This window comes from Stegostoma tigrinum, chromosome 21, assembly GCF_030684315.1.
Source record: "Stegostoma tigrinum isolate sSteTig4 chromosome 21, sSteTig4.hap1, whole genome shotgun sequence".
Classification (NCBI taxonomy): Eukaryota; Metazoa; Chordata; class Chondrichthyes; order Orectolobiformes; family Stegostomatidae; genus Stegostoma; species Stegostoma tigrinum.
The window spans coordinates 5,670,535-5,686,144 of record NC_081374.1 but is presented as its reverse complement, the minus strand read 5'-3'; the positions used below and the strand labels follow the sequence as shown (position 1 = coordinate 5,686,144).

The 15,610-nt window shown below is 43.6% G+C and overlaps 1 protein-coding gene across 1 annotated transcript in view; it reads right to left on the bottom strand.

Annotated features, from left to right (window-relative positions):
- Window positions 1-2,094: 2,094 nt before the first annotated feature.
- Window positions 2,095-15,610, bottom strand: part of ddx20 (DEAD (Asp-Glu-Ala-Asp) box polypeptide 20) — a 29,585-nt gene continuing 16,069 nt past the window's right edge. Inside the window, exons 7-11 of the mRNA XM_048553421.1 lie at window positions 13,088-13,146; window positions 11,850-11,932; window positions 7,318-7,423; window positions 3,904-4,005; window positions 2,095-3,526 (exon numbers count right to left, since the gene is read on the bottom strand). Of these exons, the coding sequence (XP_048409378.1) occupies window positions 2,184-3,526; window positions 3,904-4,005; window positions 7,318-7,423; window positions 11,850-11,932; window positions 13,088-13,146 (1,693 nt within the window). The 3' untranslated portion in view covers window positions 2,095-2,183. The remainder of the gene's footprint in view (window positions 3,527-3,903; window positions 4,006-7,317; window positions 7,424-11,849; window positions 11,933-13,087; window positions 13,147-15,610) is intronic.

Below are 15,610 nucleotides of genomic sequence, written 5' to 3'. Positions count from 1 at the left end.
TCCATTCCAGTGCCTTTTCTTTCAAATTCACTTATGAAACATGGGTGTCACAGGCTGGGCCAGTATTCATTGCTCATCCTTTGCTACCTTCTCAAGGGGCAACTATGAGTTCACTTCTTGAACCACCACAGTCCACATACTGTGGGATGACCCACAATGCCATTAGGGAGGGGATTCAAGGATATTGTCCCAGAAACACTGAAGGAACAGCCCGCAGTTGTTTCCGAGTAAGGACGGTGAGTGGTTTGGAGGGCAACTTGCAGGGGGTGGTGTTCCTGTGTACCTGCTGCCCTTGTGTCTCCACAAGGAATGGATGGGTTGTCTTACAAGGAAAGGTTGCACAAGTTAGGCTTGTATCCACAGGACGTCAGAACAGTAAAAGGTGACTTGATCGAAATTTTATCAGATATTCAGCAATCCCACCAGTTTGGATGTGAAGAAGATGTCTGCTTTTCGCCTTAGGAAAAAATTAAGAATTGGAGTTTACCATTTGTAACAGATAAAAAAATTTTCTCCCAGAGGGTGGACAGTGTTGGAACTCTTTCTGAAAAAGCAGTGGAAGTAGAGTCTTTGAATACTTTTAAGACAGAAATGAATAGATTCTTAAGTAAGGTTGTGGGGTGGGGGGGGGGGGGGGGGGTTGAAAGGTTACCATAGGTAGGTAGGAATGTGGATTTTCATTATCAACAACAGAGAAGGATCAAACGGCCAACACTTGCTGCTTGTTCATCTCTACTAGTTTTGCTTTATGATGTAAGGTGTGTGATATATCTATTTTATATAAAACATATTGTGAGAGTTTGGATTTTGGTCTGTGTATGAGGGTGCTTAGTAATTAGGTTGAAAGTGTTTTCTTCCTAGCTTGAAAACCTGTTGAGCTTATCCAGCACCGTCTTTTTATTTCAGGCTAAAGAGTTTGTCAAAAAGATGGGTAAACACAATCCAAACTGTTAAAATGATCGAGATACTGCCAAGCAGGTGGTCCAGGGCAGCACGTACATGGGGACACCGTCATGTGCAAGTTGCTCAACAAGGTACATGCCCTCCTGGTATGGAGCTATACTGTCATTCCATCAGAACTCTCCAAACAGCACTGTCAATATCCCTGCACCTCAAGGACAACAGTGGTTCAAGGTAACAACTCTCTATCACCTTTTCAAAGGCCATTAATTATGGGCAACAAATGCTGGCCCAGCCAAGAACTCGCATATTCCATCAGTTAGTTTAAAAAGTCAACATGACTGCCAGAAAATAAAATTTTACCAGTAACAATCCTAGCTCAAAGCCATCTTTATGTCTGTGCTGTTATCAGGGGATTCGTCGCAAGGTGTATCTAAGGCTCAAACCCCAGCTGTCCAACAGTGGGAGCATCTAACCAAGGCTCTGTAACCATTTACAGCCATATAGAGTCATACAGCACAGAAAACTGAGCATGTCGTCCAACTTATCTGTGCGAACCAGGTATCCTAGTTTAATCTAGTCCCACATGCCTGAATTTGGTCCATATCACTGTAAACCCTTCCTATTCATGTACCCAGCAGATTCCTTTTAAATGTGCAACTGTATCTACTTCCAACATCTCGTTCCATACACACAGCACCCTCTGCATGAAAATGGTGCCTGTCAGGTCCCTTTTAGATCTTCCCCTCTGTCCTTAAACCTATGCCTTCTGGTTTTGGACTCTCCTACCTTGGCAAAAAGACCTTGACTATTCACCCTATCCACACCATTCGTGATTTTATAAACCTCTATAAAGGTCACCCAAGTTGATTACTGTGAAACAGAGAGGTTCAATGCCAATCCATAAGAACTCTTCCCAGTTCATCATTTCCTACACAGGTTCAGATCACCTGGAAGGGAGTGGGAGAGGAACTTCCCCTGAATTTTTTTTTTTAAATGGTTCTTTCTAACTCTCCGAGGAAGCAATTTGCAAAGTGTGGCAGAGGAAGAAGGAAGAAGCCTACAGTCAAGGAAGTTTATGATTATGTGGAGCTCGCTAAATAGTCCAAACTGGTCTTGTTCCATCATCAATTTTACACATAACATGAAAGCCATGTATCACCACAGATATTATTAACTCCAAACAACAGGACAGACAAGGGGGCAAAATCTTTATTGTAGTAGCTCAGTTGTAGTACAAAAAAAGTGTTCTACCATCAATTACCATTAAAAAACTAATTAATTTATGGTTTGAACAATTCTTGCAGATACACAGAGTTCATCTGATAGGCTCTCAGCCAATCTGAATGCCTCTTTGAGCTTCCATAATAAGGATACCCAATGGTAGCGTAGTAATTGCGCCATGCACGATAATAGGCCTTCCAGTAATCACCAGAACATTGAGACTCAGAGGGCAACAGGGGCTGACCTCCTGCATCCTTACTGCCCTTCTCTGTGATAGTGGAGGCTTTGTCTGTTTCAGCTGATGCCAGCTTGGGATCTGCCTTGGATCTTTTCCTGCTGCCCTTAGGGGCTGAGCCTTTGACAGGGGAGCAATTGACTCCTAATCCTGTATCAATCTCAAGCGGTCGTTTGGGAGAGACGCCAGAGAAAGAATTAGCAGCTGCCTCGTCTTTGAAGCCCCCTTGCTGGGCCAGGGATTGGAAGGCGGAAAGGCTTTTCTCACTCCGATTGGGAAAATCCTCTGGATCAGGACTTGTGACTTTCCTCAGCAGATTATCATTATGGGCGTGAGGGTTCACTGGCACCTCAGCTTCTGTTGATGACTCTCTGCTGCTGGTCCTGCTGCATGTTGAAGAGTTGGTGCTGGAGCTGGAATCGCTGGAGTCTTGGTCATCCAGCTCAGTCGGTTTTGCCCACCTTTGAGAATTATGTAGACAGGCCAAATCATCCTTACTCAGAAACAGGCGACTGTTCCGTTCTTGGGACATCAGCTCCCGGCTTTCCGAATCTTCGGTTTCATTTGTTGACTTCTCCTTCAAGATCCCAGTGAAACCTGTCCACTGGCGTACTATTTCCACTGGCTTCTCCTCCCGTTCCGCAAGGAAGCTCTCGTAATCTTCAACAATTTCCACAAAACTCAACGATCGCCTCCTGCGTTTTGATCTTTTCTTAAAGAGTGTCAAGGGTGGGATTTTTGGAAGCGATTCTTGCAAAGCCTTCCTGTCTTGCATTGTGATGGTGACTGGCTCAGCAGAGGATCGGGGCACATCACAGAGCATGGCATCTTGGAGGTTTGCCTGGACTTTCATTTTGATTTCAGTGGGCACGTGGCAGATGCTGATCTCTGGTGTCCTTGCCACATCTCCAGCAAGGCATTCCTGGGTCTTGTTTTCTGTCAACTCCTCCTTCAATTTCACAATTTTCTTGGTTGTGAATTTTCTTCCAGCAAGTTTGGCAGGAGACAGAGACAGTGGCTTGGAGATAGTGTGCTCCTGACTCACTGACGGTTCAATCTCAGCAGCCATTGGAGTTGCTGCAGGGGCTGGATTCTTATCCCCGTGTACCTTGATGACCTCTACATCCCAATCTATAGGCTCTTCCAATAATCCTGATGGAATTGGATCTATTTAAAGAGAAACAAACTATGAAGAATTGGCAAAGACTTTACAGAGTCTATTTATTCCCCTCAGATATGCATCGCTGTTGGGGGATGCGGTGATAATGAGGCAATATAGTGGGATCCAGCTACTTTCTACTGGCTATACTTCAGCCTGAAACATGTCAATATTTTCCAGCCTTTAGCATTCCCTCAACAACACAGTTAAACATCACCTGACCAGCCGGTGTTTGTTAGTGCGGCTGAGAGATTTTAAGAAGGATATAAATGTAATATGGTCTATAATGCTCATAAAAACATTAAAGTTTTGTAACAGTGCATTATAGTGTCAACTGGAAATAATCCAGATTAAATTTACAAGTAAATTCATTCTTTTCACCTACCAGGTAGACTCAGGAGGTGAAGATTGCAACGCTGTGCTATTAACTCCAACTCATTCTCCTCTTCACCACGACAACAGTATGTTACAGCCAAGCCTTGAGTGCCTGTATAAATATCAAAGGAAAATTAATATACAAACGTTTTATTCCTCCCAGTTTCAAAGGGACTAATTATATTTTTGTTCAGGTAACATTTAAGGCTGTGTTCATGGTTTACATCCAGAGCAGGTGGAACCCCGCATGTGCAATATTGGAGAGTTGCCTTTAAATTCTTACTGACTGGTGAGAAATTAGCAGTGACTTTGGTATAAAAGGCAAGTAGCTCATCTTTGTCAGAAGGACCAATTAAAATGAATCATCTCTCTGGCTCATTCTTGAGCCGTCAATCAAGGGAGTATGGATTCTCTCGAACAAACAAACAAACAAACAATCAGTAGCACTCACTCACTGACTGCACAGGATTCGTGGTTTCTCCAGGACAAACAACCTAACTGCCTTGATATCTGGTAAAGTACGGTCTGAAATGTGTGCTCAAAAGTGGAAGCAGGTTTGATGGAAAACTGGATTCAGTCAATGTCAGAGTTTGCATGTACATGAAGCCATCACTCATTGTTACAACTGTGTTGAGGGTGGATCTGCACTAGTGTGCACGGATTAATAGCAACACACTTTCAGTGTAAATAAACGTTCGACAATACAAATATCCCCATGATGTTTATCTGCATTTTTAAGACACTGACTATTGTTAACATGTTTCATTAACTCTCTTTCAGTATTAGGAGGTCCTTCCCACACGCATCAACCTGGAGTACAAGGCTATTTAACTGCAGAAGGACTCACAGCCAAGCTTAATTATGTTCACACAGTCTTGAAAGGCAACTTTGCAATGGAGCCGCTACTGGGTGGCAGCAGAATTTTGTTCGCATTTGTGGAATTTCCTAATTAATGATTCACTTCTGAACTACTGTGTGTCAGGCAGCATCCGTGCAGAGACAGCAAGCTAATGTTTTGAGTCTAGATGACTTTTCTTCATGTAACTCAAAACTAGGTCTAGACTCAAAACGCCAGCTTGCTCTCTCTCCATGGATGCTGCCTGGCCCACTGCCATCTCCAGCATTGTTTTGTTTTCAGTATAGATTCCAGCATCTGCAGTAATATGCCCCTGTGACTGAAGTACAGTCAGTTATGCAAGTTAACATGACATCTAACTATGCACAAGGGTCCATAAACTGGAGGGATATAAAAGGAACAATTCATCTGGTCTTGGTATTTTCAACTGCAGAATAAATGGACAGGAAAACACCAATAGAACTACCTTACTATTTTTTGAATGATGTCAAGGAGTTTTCCACTTCTGTTGAGACAGAAGGATGAGACATCAATTTAATATCCTGCACGAGAAAAAAGACACTCTGACAATTGAGTATTCAGTACTACACTGGAATGTCAGCCTCAACTGTCTGCTCAAATCTTGAGAAATTGACTTCAGGCCTCACCCCACTAATGTCACAGAATCAGGGTGACAAAGTCATTATTCATAGACTCTAAAAGGCAAGGGAAGTTACTGCCCGCTCATTGGTATAAAGTAACACACAGGGTTTAGCATTAGTTTGATGACCAGGTGCAAACAACCCCTATAAACTCTGGTTTCATTTTCAGTTCAGAGATACTGAGTCAATCTCTGAAAATAGATAACAAGGTGTAGAGCTGGATGAACACAGCATGCCAGGCAGCAGAGGAGCAGGAAAGCTGGTGTTTCGGGTCTGCACCCTTCTTCAGAAATGGGAGAGGGAAAGAGGACTCTGAAATAAATAGAGAGAGGGGGAGGTGATGATGGAAGGTGGATAGAGCAGATAGGTGGAGGGAAAACAGACAGGTCATGGAGGTGGGGATGGATCCAGTACAAGTGAGTGTAGGTAGGGAGTTGGGATGGGGGTTGGTCAGTGAGGAGGGTGGGAGGGAAGATGGACACGTCAAGGAGGCGGGAATGTGGCTAGTAGGGAGGTGGTGGGGGTGGGGTTAGGACAGTGCGGTGGGAGGAGCGGATAGGTGGGAGAAAAAATGGACAGGTCAAGAAGGCAGGGACGAGAAAGGCTGGTCTTGGGACAAGGTCAGGGGTGGGGAGAGTTTTAGATTCTGAAGTCCACATCGATACCACTGGCTGCAGGGGTCCCAGGCGCAATATGAGGTGCTGTTCCTCCAGCCTTCGGGTGGCATCGTTGTGGCACTGGAGGTGGCTTGGAGGCCGCATTGTGGAGGACCTACACTCGGATCGTGACAAATGACTGCCCCTCCCAGTCACGAACCACTTCAACTCCCCCTCCCACTCCTTGGACGACATGTCCATCCTGGACCTGCTCCAGTGCTACAATGACACCCGAGGGTGGAGGAACAGCACCTCAGATTCTGCTTGGGAACTCTGCAGCCCAATGTTCTCAGTGAGATCTTCACAAGTTTCAAAATCTCCCTTCCCCCAACCGTATCCCAAAACCAGCCCATCTTGTCCCCACATCCTCAGCTGTCCGTCTTTTCTTCCACCTATCCGCTCCTCCCATTCACTGACCAACCCCCACCTCCTACTCCGCCTCATCTCTGACTCTTGACCTGTCCGTCTTCCCTCGCACCTACCCAACCCCCATCCCAACTCCGTACCTACACTCACCTTTACTAGCTCCATCCCCGCCTCCTTGACCTGTCTGTCTTCTCTCCACCTATCTGCTCCTCTATCCACCTTCCATCACCACCTCCTCCTCTCTCTATTTATTTCACAGTACTCTTTCCCTCCCCCATTTCTGAAGAAGGGTACAGACCCAAAACATCAGCCTTCCTGTTCCTCTGATGCTGCTTGTCCTGCTGTGTCCATCCAGCTCTACACCTTGTTATCTCACATTCTCCAGCATTAGCAGTTCCTACTGTCTCTGAAAATAGATAGTACATTTAATCTTTATTCCAGTATGTCTGTGCAAGGTACTGAAACTGACTTGGTAACATCATATTGCAACTTGCCTCCTCGAAACTAATCACAATCATAAATCAGATCATCAGGCACAACAGTAGGAACATTAAAGATCCTAGATATATTTATGAGAATGCTCCTTTCCTTCTTTTAATTTTTGATATAGGTCAGGCAGAATTTATTTTTTAAACAGTAAAAGGACCTGCAGCTATCTTCAAGAGCTTAAACTTTAGCACAGATTTGTAAAAGCATTTACAGTACCATTTTCATAAAACACCCACGTCTGTCATGCCAGGGTGCCACAGCACATCTTCAGTACACGAGTGTGAAAGGAATAGAAGGATGGGTGGGTAGACTGAGATTAAGTAAGATAACGAGGAGGCTTTCGTGAGACAAAGACCAGCATCACCTAGATGGCTCAAATGGACTATTCAAATATACAAATTCTACGTAATTCATACCAAAGCGGCCAGCTCTGCCTATTCGATGCATGTATGTCTCCCAGTCCTGGGGCACATCCAAGTTAACCACCAGGTTCACCTTTTCTGCATCAATTCCTCTGGAAGTCTGAAAGAGACAACATTCATAAATAACAAACATCTCTACTTTCATTAATACACACACATAATACACTCTCCAGAGCCACAGCTTGGTGCATTGTGCCCAATGTTTATATATTCTTGTGGAATACTCGTGTGTTCCCTCCCAAGTGGTTGCAAAGGGTCTCAGCCCGAAACATCAGCTTTTGTGCTCCTGAGATGCTGCTTGGCCTGCTGTGTTCATCCAGCTCCACACTTTGTTATCCTATATCCAACCCTGCTTGGATCAACTATCCACACACAATTTTTTTCAAGACCAGTCACTGTATTGTGAACTGGCATAATAGCTGATTACTCACTTCCCAAACGAAGAAGGTAGAGATCAATTGTAACATCTCTGCCCCTGTCTCAGCTAACATTACTTACGTCAACAGAACTGGAAAATATCCAATTGACTTTGGCAGTTCAGGGAACTCAAATGTTTTATTTAAATGACGTGGAGATGCCGGTGTTGAACTCGGTCAGACAAAGTTAGAAGTCAGAAAACTGTTGGACTACAACCTGGTGTTATGACTTCTGATTTTATTTAAATGAGGTACCAAAAGAAAATTGGTTCATTACAAATAAGAACCACAGAGGATTCTGAATTAGAAATACTTAATGAAAGTCAGCATTATACAAACTCATGAAAGTCCCACTATGCATTCACAGGACCATACAACACAAGACCTTGGCCCAGTAAGTGGGGACATGTCTTCACCATAAATTCCAGGCTTTAACATCTTAGGTAGCTGCTGACATCAGGCAGCCTTATTCAACAGGAAAGAGAATGCTCATGGTGGCAGTGTTTCAATTGGGAGGAGAAGCAAGTTAGAAGTTAAATTACGAATAAGCAGAGTTTCTCCATTCTGAATGGTAATTAGGTGAAAGGGTGATAAAGCTATTTAAGATTATGAAAGGACATGTGATGGAGTAGACATTTCCTATTTTGGGGAGTGGATAGAGAGAAACTGGTTCTCAATCTCTTACAAGTGGGGAAAAAAGGGCAGTGTTTTGCAAATACAGTAAATGCAAAATGAGGAATATGGTTTCCATACAGTGAGTAGTTAAGAGTCTGGAATACACTACCTGGAAGAACGGTGGGGCAGATTCAATCAAGGCATTCAAGAGGGTCACTGGATGATTATTTAACTTATAATGATTGCAAAAAGGGCCAGGAGGATCTCATTGATTATGAACTCCTTGATTGAAGTTGTTAACCGGGGCCAGTTAAGGAGCCCTGGCTGACAGGTATCAACAAGGGAATCAGAACGACTCCTCAGTCTATGGACTGGCTCGTCACTGTGCACATATAAATAAAGGGTTACTTTGTGACAGGACACCGGCCGCTGTGCAGTTATTTCGAAGTAGAAACAATATAGAGAGTTAAGGAGAAAAGGCAGAAGACTGACAGCAAGTTATAATGCTCAGAAAGCCAGTGCAGGCATGATGGGCTGATGACTGCCTTCTGCACCACAATAGTTCTGTGAACTGAAAGAGTAGACAGCGAATTCAGAATTAGGGCCATAAATAAGACCAATAAACCCGATAAGAGATTCAGGAGAAACCTTCTTTAAACCCAGAATGATCAGAACGTGAAACTGGCTCCTATAGGAACAGGTTGAGGCAATAAATGTCTCCACATTACAGCACTGCTTCCCAACCATTTCCCCAACAGTGACCTAGTTTAATGCTTCACACTTGCGTTGACCCAGAGTGAAAGCTGCAGTCAGGGGATCATTGCAGGAGTACACTGTCAGATATGAATCCTGACTCTTATTGGAGCTGGCGATGCCCAGAGAAAAAAAACATCCAGACATTAAAAGGACTGTGGAGTCAACACCAGGTCCATCAATTCTGCTTACCTGCTTCATGGCTGCCATTTCTGCCTCAGACTGTGAAACTCGTCCCCTTTAAGGAGATACTCAACAAGACTGTGAGGGGAAGAAGGGTTGGGAAGGAGACTAGATTGCAGTATAAATTCCAGCATGAATCATTTGGTTTGAACAGCTCATTCGTAGGTCATAAAAACTGTGAGAAAACACCAAATGAGTTTCCAGAGAAGTATTCTCTGTGTCTGGTCCACAAAGAGACAACTGACATTTACACAGCACTTCACCACAACTCAACTCAATTCATCTCAAGCGCCTCATATTCAATAAAATTAAACCCCACTGGCAGAAACAGAAAAATAAGAGTAGGCCATTTGGCCCTTCAAGCCAGCTCTGCCATTTCCATAGTTATAGGGAAATGCACAACCCATCTTGTGCACAAGCTCTCTCATCAATGACAGCAACGTCTTGATAATCTGTTTCTGCTAGTGTGGGGTGTGGGAGCACCACCTCAGCACAACGCCACGCAAGCACCCAGCTTGTAATATTGTACCACGCTGTCTTTAATGCCCAGGTCATGCAGAAAGGGCTTTTGCTCACTGTCTCAATCTAATGACCAATCAGCAGCACCAAGTGTAGCACACCCTCCATCAAAATTACTAGTGATCAGTGGAGTTACAACTCTCGTACGATAGAGTAGCAACCAGACAGCCAAGCTAAAAAATTGCTTGGACACATTTCTTGAGGCAAAAATGATCAAGGGACACGGGCAGAATGCAAGTGGGGCAGATGCGACTCGATCCAACTACTCTTAAAATTCAGGGTGAAATTTCCTTCGGGCCTTGAAAAGCATCATTGTTGCCAAAGTTAGAGTAGGAGATCAGCAAGTCCCAAGGAAAGCTTCAGCTCAGTGCAGCAAACACCACAATAATGGGCAGTTACCACTAGAGGGCCTCCATGAACAGTGTACACACTTTCTGGGGAGAACTTTCTCAACATTTCTCCCAAGAAAAAAGCTGAAAAAATTCACTCAGTAAAGTTTATTCCTGCCCCTGAAAACACGCCACTGCTAGAGACAGCACATAGTATACAATGGCAGCTCAAGAAAGAAGCTCACCACCACCTTCCCTACTGCAATTTGGGATGGGCAATAAAATGCAGACCGACTGACGTCCATGTTCCCGGAATGAGTAATGAAAAAGAGACCTGGCAAATTCTTTGTGGGTGTAGGTCACCATCACGTTATTTTTGGAAATCGTGCTTGTGGGCAAGGTCATCTAAATATGTCCAGGCTCTTAAGGAGATTAAAAGACTCCAGATTTCTAACTGACGAAGAACAGAGATGTTCTTTCTAATTCCTGAGCTAATAGTTACTCCTCAAACGTCAGCAATAATGCATAAAAAAACCTGGTCATCATCAGGGACAGTAAGAACTGCTGATGCTGGAGACTCAGGAGGTAACAGTGACACAGTGTGGAGCTGGAGGAACACAGGGGGCCAGGCAGCATCAGAGGAGTAGGGTCCCCACCAGAAATGTCAACTTTCCTGCTCCTGTGATGCTGCCTGGCCTGCTGTGTTCCTCCAGTTCCACACTTATCACTGCGGCTCCAGCATTGGCAGTTATTAATACCTCTGATGACCAGGTCTTTTTCTTGGCCTGGTCATCATCACATTGTTGCTCATGGGAGCTTGCTGTGTTCAAATTGGTTGCAACATATCCCCCACTATAATGATACAGACAGCCCCGGTTATACACAGATTCCATTGCAAAGTTCACTTGTTAAGTCTATGTTTACTCAAATCAGAATACAATATTAAATAGTCATTTGTAAATACGAGTGAACATTCTTTTGTAAGACAACAACCAGATTTACACCGGTAAAAGTATTTCATTACCTGTAAAGTGCTTTAGGGTGACCCTGGTCACTAAAGACATTAAACTAATGCAAGTCCTTTTTAAGTAAAGAATTAAAATTATTTTCTAAGCCCTGTGGTTTCAGAAATAAGACATAAACCTCAGGTGAAGAAATATATAGAGGGAAGAGAAAGAATATTTATATGCAGGGGCTGTTACGTTGCATTGTGTTTTATAGGTGAGTGAATGCGAGATAAACACCTGGAGGAAGAAATATCAAGGGCTGCATTTAAAAAAGGCAAGAATCTGGGATCCAAGTACATAGCTGATACAGAACTAATAGCAGAACAGTAAAAGGGATTCAACCTATACTTAGTTGAGCAGGAAACTGCAATCTAAACTTGTAAAGAACATAAATTCGCTTCATTTGATGCGAAGGGCACACTTTCACAACAGGAACACAACTTACTTGACGTCAGTGGACCGAGCTCTCTTACTCGCTACCCAAATAACCCAGCCAAATAACACACACAGCTACTGAGGATTATAACAGAGTCACAAATGCAGAGCTGTACCCTGTTTCACTGGCAGCAATTATATGCTCTGTTCAGAGCACTGGCTTTCGGGGTTATCTGTATCAGTTTTGAGAAGATTCCCACCCCTCCCATTAACAATCTCCCCTCCTGTGTGTTTAGATGAAGGATGACTGGGCCACTTTGAAAACTCACCAGGTCAGTGGAAATGAGGACACGGCATTTATATTGTTTTAGTTTGGACATGGCTTCAAGTCGCTGGTTCTGGTTCATGCTGCCTAAAAAGGAAAAAGAATATGGATGGAAATTAGTGTATTAAGAGCTGTAAACAGCATGTTTAAAAAGTATTCCAGATTAATAAACCACATTTATTAACCTTTATTCATTTATGGGATACAGGAGTCACTGGCTAGGCCAGTATTTATTGCTAATCCCTAAATGCACAGGAGAAGATGATGGTGAGTTGCCTTCTCAAACAGTCCTTGAAATGTTTTGGTATTATTGCAGTTTAATTATACTCCTATGACTCATCAGGAAACCTTCCCCAATGTGATATATAACTGTGCACATTAGACACTTCAGCTGGTCTATGCACGACCTCAGCCTGGAAAAACCATGACTTGCCTTAGTACAGGAGAGGAGAAAAGTGCATTCTGGATCCTACGCTGCGATTCCCCCTGGAAACAGTCTACATGGGGACTCAGGACAAAAACCCAATCACAGTCAGACTGAGTTTCTTACTGCACACCTCGATCTCACTAACTGAGGGCCACTTCAGGAAGGAGCAGAAGGAGATCATTCTCAAATTGAGAATTATCACAACATGTCAGGACTTTCAGCAGGTAAAAATGGAGGACATCGGAGGGACAGGGTGCAAAGCGAGACTTTGAATTCTGGCTTCTTAAATTTTAGAAAGCACAAAAGGATCAAGTTGCAGTTTCAGATGTGATCAATGTTCTTGTGCCAATTTTAAGAACTAACTTTTCCTTGAGTGTTTTAATCTGTTACTTACATGCTGAACGATTGCTGTGGTAAAGGAATCAGTTTTTAAGTAAACAAAAAATAAATTACAGCTATTTTGAATCTATTAGTGATTGTCCTTATGCCGAAAGGATCATTTACTTTGTAAGAGCCTCCTCAAAGATCTTCAAATGGGCACAAATACGTGGAAATACAGTGGCGATTAATTCATCCTGAGGGAAGTAGCTGGATATGGGTGACCATGACTTCTAGCACATTTTTAAAACATTTAAGCAGAAAAGACTAGGAAAACTCAACTTGCACTGAAAATTCTGATGCTAGAAATTTTGCACTAATAACTGCTTTCTTACTGATTGTGCCCAAAATCAAATAACAGACTAGAGTGGAAACTTCATGTGCCAAATGATAGCATTTGACAGAACAGCAGTTTGTTAGAAACACAGAACACGAACCTGAAATGCAGACTGCAGGAAGTCCTTTTGAGGTGAGAATGTCTGCTAGACGCTGGGCCCTATCACAATGAATAGAAAATTTAGTCAGTGACACTTTTACAATTTTAAAATGCTTCTGAAATATAGCAGGAAGTGACTGATGCATTGAAGGGCACTAAAATGTCTTACTTAATGAGATACTGGAAGAAAAGCTACAATATTCATATGTCTGTTTACAATGGACCTGCCATTCAATCAGCTAATATATTATATCTAAACAAAGAAGTGTGAATGTGGAAAAGCAGAAACAAAACCAGAAATTCATGAAAAAAACTCAGCACATCTGGCAGCATATGGACAGAAAGCAAAGTTAATGCTTTGGGCCCAGTGACCCTTCAAGAGAACATCACATATTATTTCTTCTATGTTGCTAATTCAGCCAGCTTTGAAGGGGACAAAATAAAAATTAAGAGTCAGAGAAGGTGACTTGCACAGAATCATCAACAAAATCTCCAACATTAACTGGCTTAGAGAAGCCAAAGAGTATATAAACCAAAAACAACACTACACTGGCTATGCCTTGGCCCCCTGCAAAGCATTCTCCCTGAAGGTCTTGCAGAAACTGGTCATGTGAGATAATCAATCACTTCCCCAGCTATAAATCAGGAGAATTCCAACTAAACTAACCCTTATGTTGTACTCCAATCATACTACCTTGGAGGTCCAAAACAGCCAAAGCTGGCAGCTATGGTGGAGATAACAAAGTGTGAGGCTGGTTGAACACAGCAGGCCAAGCAACATCTCAGGAGCACAAAAGCTGACATTTTGGGCCTAGACCCTTCATCAGAGAGGGGGATGGGGAGAGGGAACTGGAATAAATAGGGAGAGAGGGGGAGGCGGACCGAAGATGGAGAGAAAAGAAGATAGGTGGAGAGAGTATAGGTGGGGAGGTAGGGAGGGGATAGGTCAGTCCAGGGAAGACGGACAGGTCAAGGAGGTGGGATGAGGTAGTAGGTAGGAATGTTTATTTTTTATAAACAACTGCACCTCCCAGTCGCGAACCATTTTAACTCCCCCTTCCATTTCCTCAGACGACATGTCCATCATGGGCCTCCTGCAGTGCCACAACGATGCCACCCGAAGGTTGCAGGAACAGCAACTCATATTCCACTTGGGAACCCTGCAGCCCAATGGTATCAATGTGGACTTCACAAACTTCAAAATCTCCCCTTCCCCCACCGCATCCTCAAACCAGCCCAGCTCGTCCCCTCCCAGAACGACATCACAAAACCAGCCCAGCTCTTCCCCTCCCCCCACTGCATCCGAAAACCAGTCCAGCCTGTCTCCGCTTCCCTAACCTGTTCTTCCTCTCACCCATCCCTTCCTCCCACCTCAGGCCGCACCTCCATTTCCTACCTACTACCTCATCCCGCCTCCTTGACCTGTCCATCTTCCCTGGACAGACCGATCCCCTCCCTACCTATACTCTCCTCTCTACCTATCTTCTTTTCTCTCCATCTTTGGTCCACCTCCCCCTCTCTATTCCAGAACCCTCTCCCCATCCCCCTCTCTGAAGAAGGGTCTAGGCCCAAAACATAGGCTTTTGTGCTCCTGAGATGCTGCTTGGCCTGCTGTGTTCATCCAGCTTCACACTTTGTTATCTTGGATTCTCCAGCATCTGCAGTTCCCATTATCACTCAGCTATGGTGGAGACTCATTTTCAGTGTCCCACGTGTACAACTTTGAGAAGGGCACACCATATAAAATTGTTTCAGCAACAAAACAAATTTCTATCCTGCTCACTGCTTTAATCGGGACCAGAGATATCAAGGATTAGATGTACTGGAAAGCAGAGTGAGTCAATATGGAGAGACTAGAGAAGCTGAGGCTGTTTGCCAAAGCTCAAGGGGAGATTTAATAGTGCTAAAAATCATGAAGGGTTTGATGGAACAAATCAAGATTTCCACTGTCAGAGGACTCAGCAACCCAAGGATACAGATTTCAAGTAAATTATAACAAGAATGCAGGGGGAAAACAGGGAGGAGGAGGAAGTCAAAATATTTATGCAGTGGGTTCTGATTTGGCATGTTCTGTCTCAAATTGCAGCAAAAGTAGGTAATAATTTCAAATAACAACAAGTCCAATAACTTCAAAGAAAAAAATCAAATCGATACTCAAAAGGGAAAATTTCACAAAGCTCTGGCAGAAAAGCAAGGGAATGGGAGCAAATGGGTAACTACTTCAAAAGATAACAAAGTGTGGGGCTGGATAAACACAGCAGGCCAAGCAGCATCTTAGGAGCACAAAAGCTGATGTTTCAGACCTAGACCGTTCATCAGCAAATTTTTTTCTGAAGAAGGTTCTGGGCCCAAAATGTCAGCTTTTGTGCTCCTAAGATGCTGCTTGGCCTGCTGTGTTCATCCAGCTCCACATTTTGTTCTCTCAGATTCTCCAGCATCTGCAGTTCCCATTATCTCTGATCACAACTACTTCAAAGAGCTAGATCAGGCACAGTGAGCTGAATGGCTTTGTCCTATTCTATGA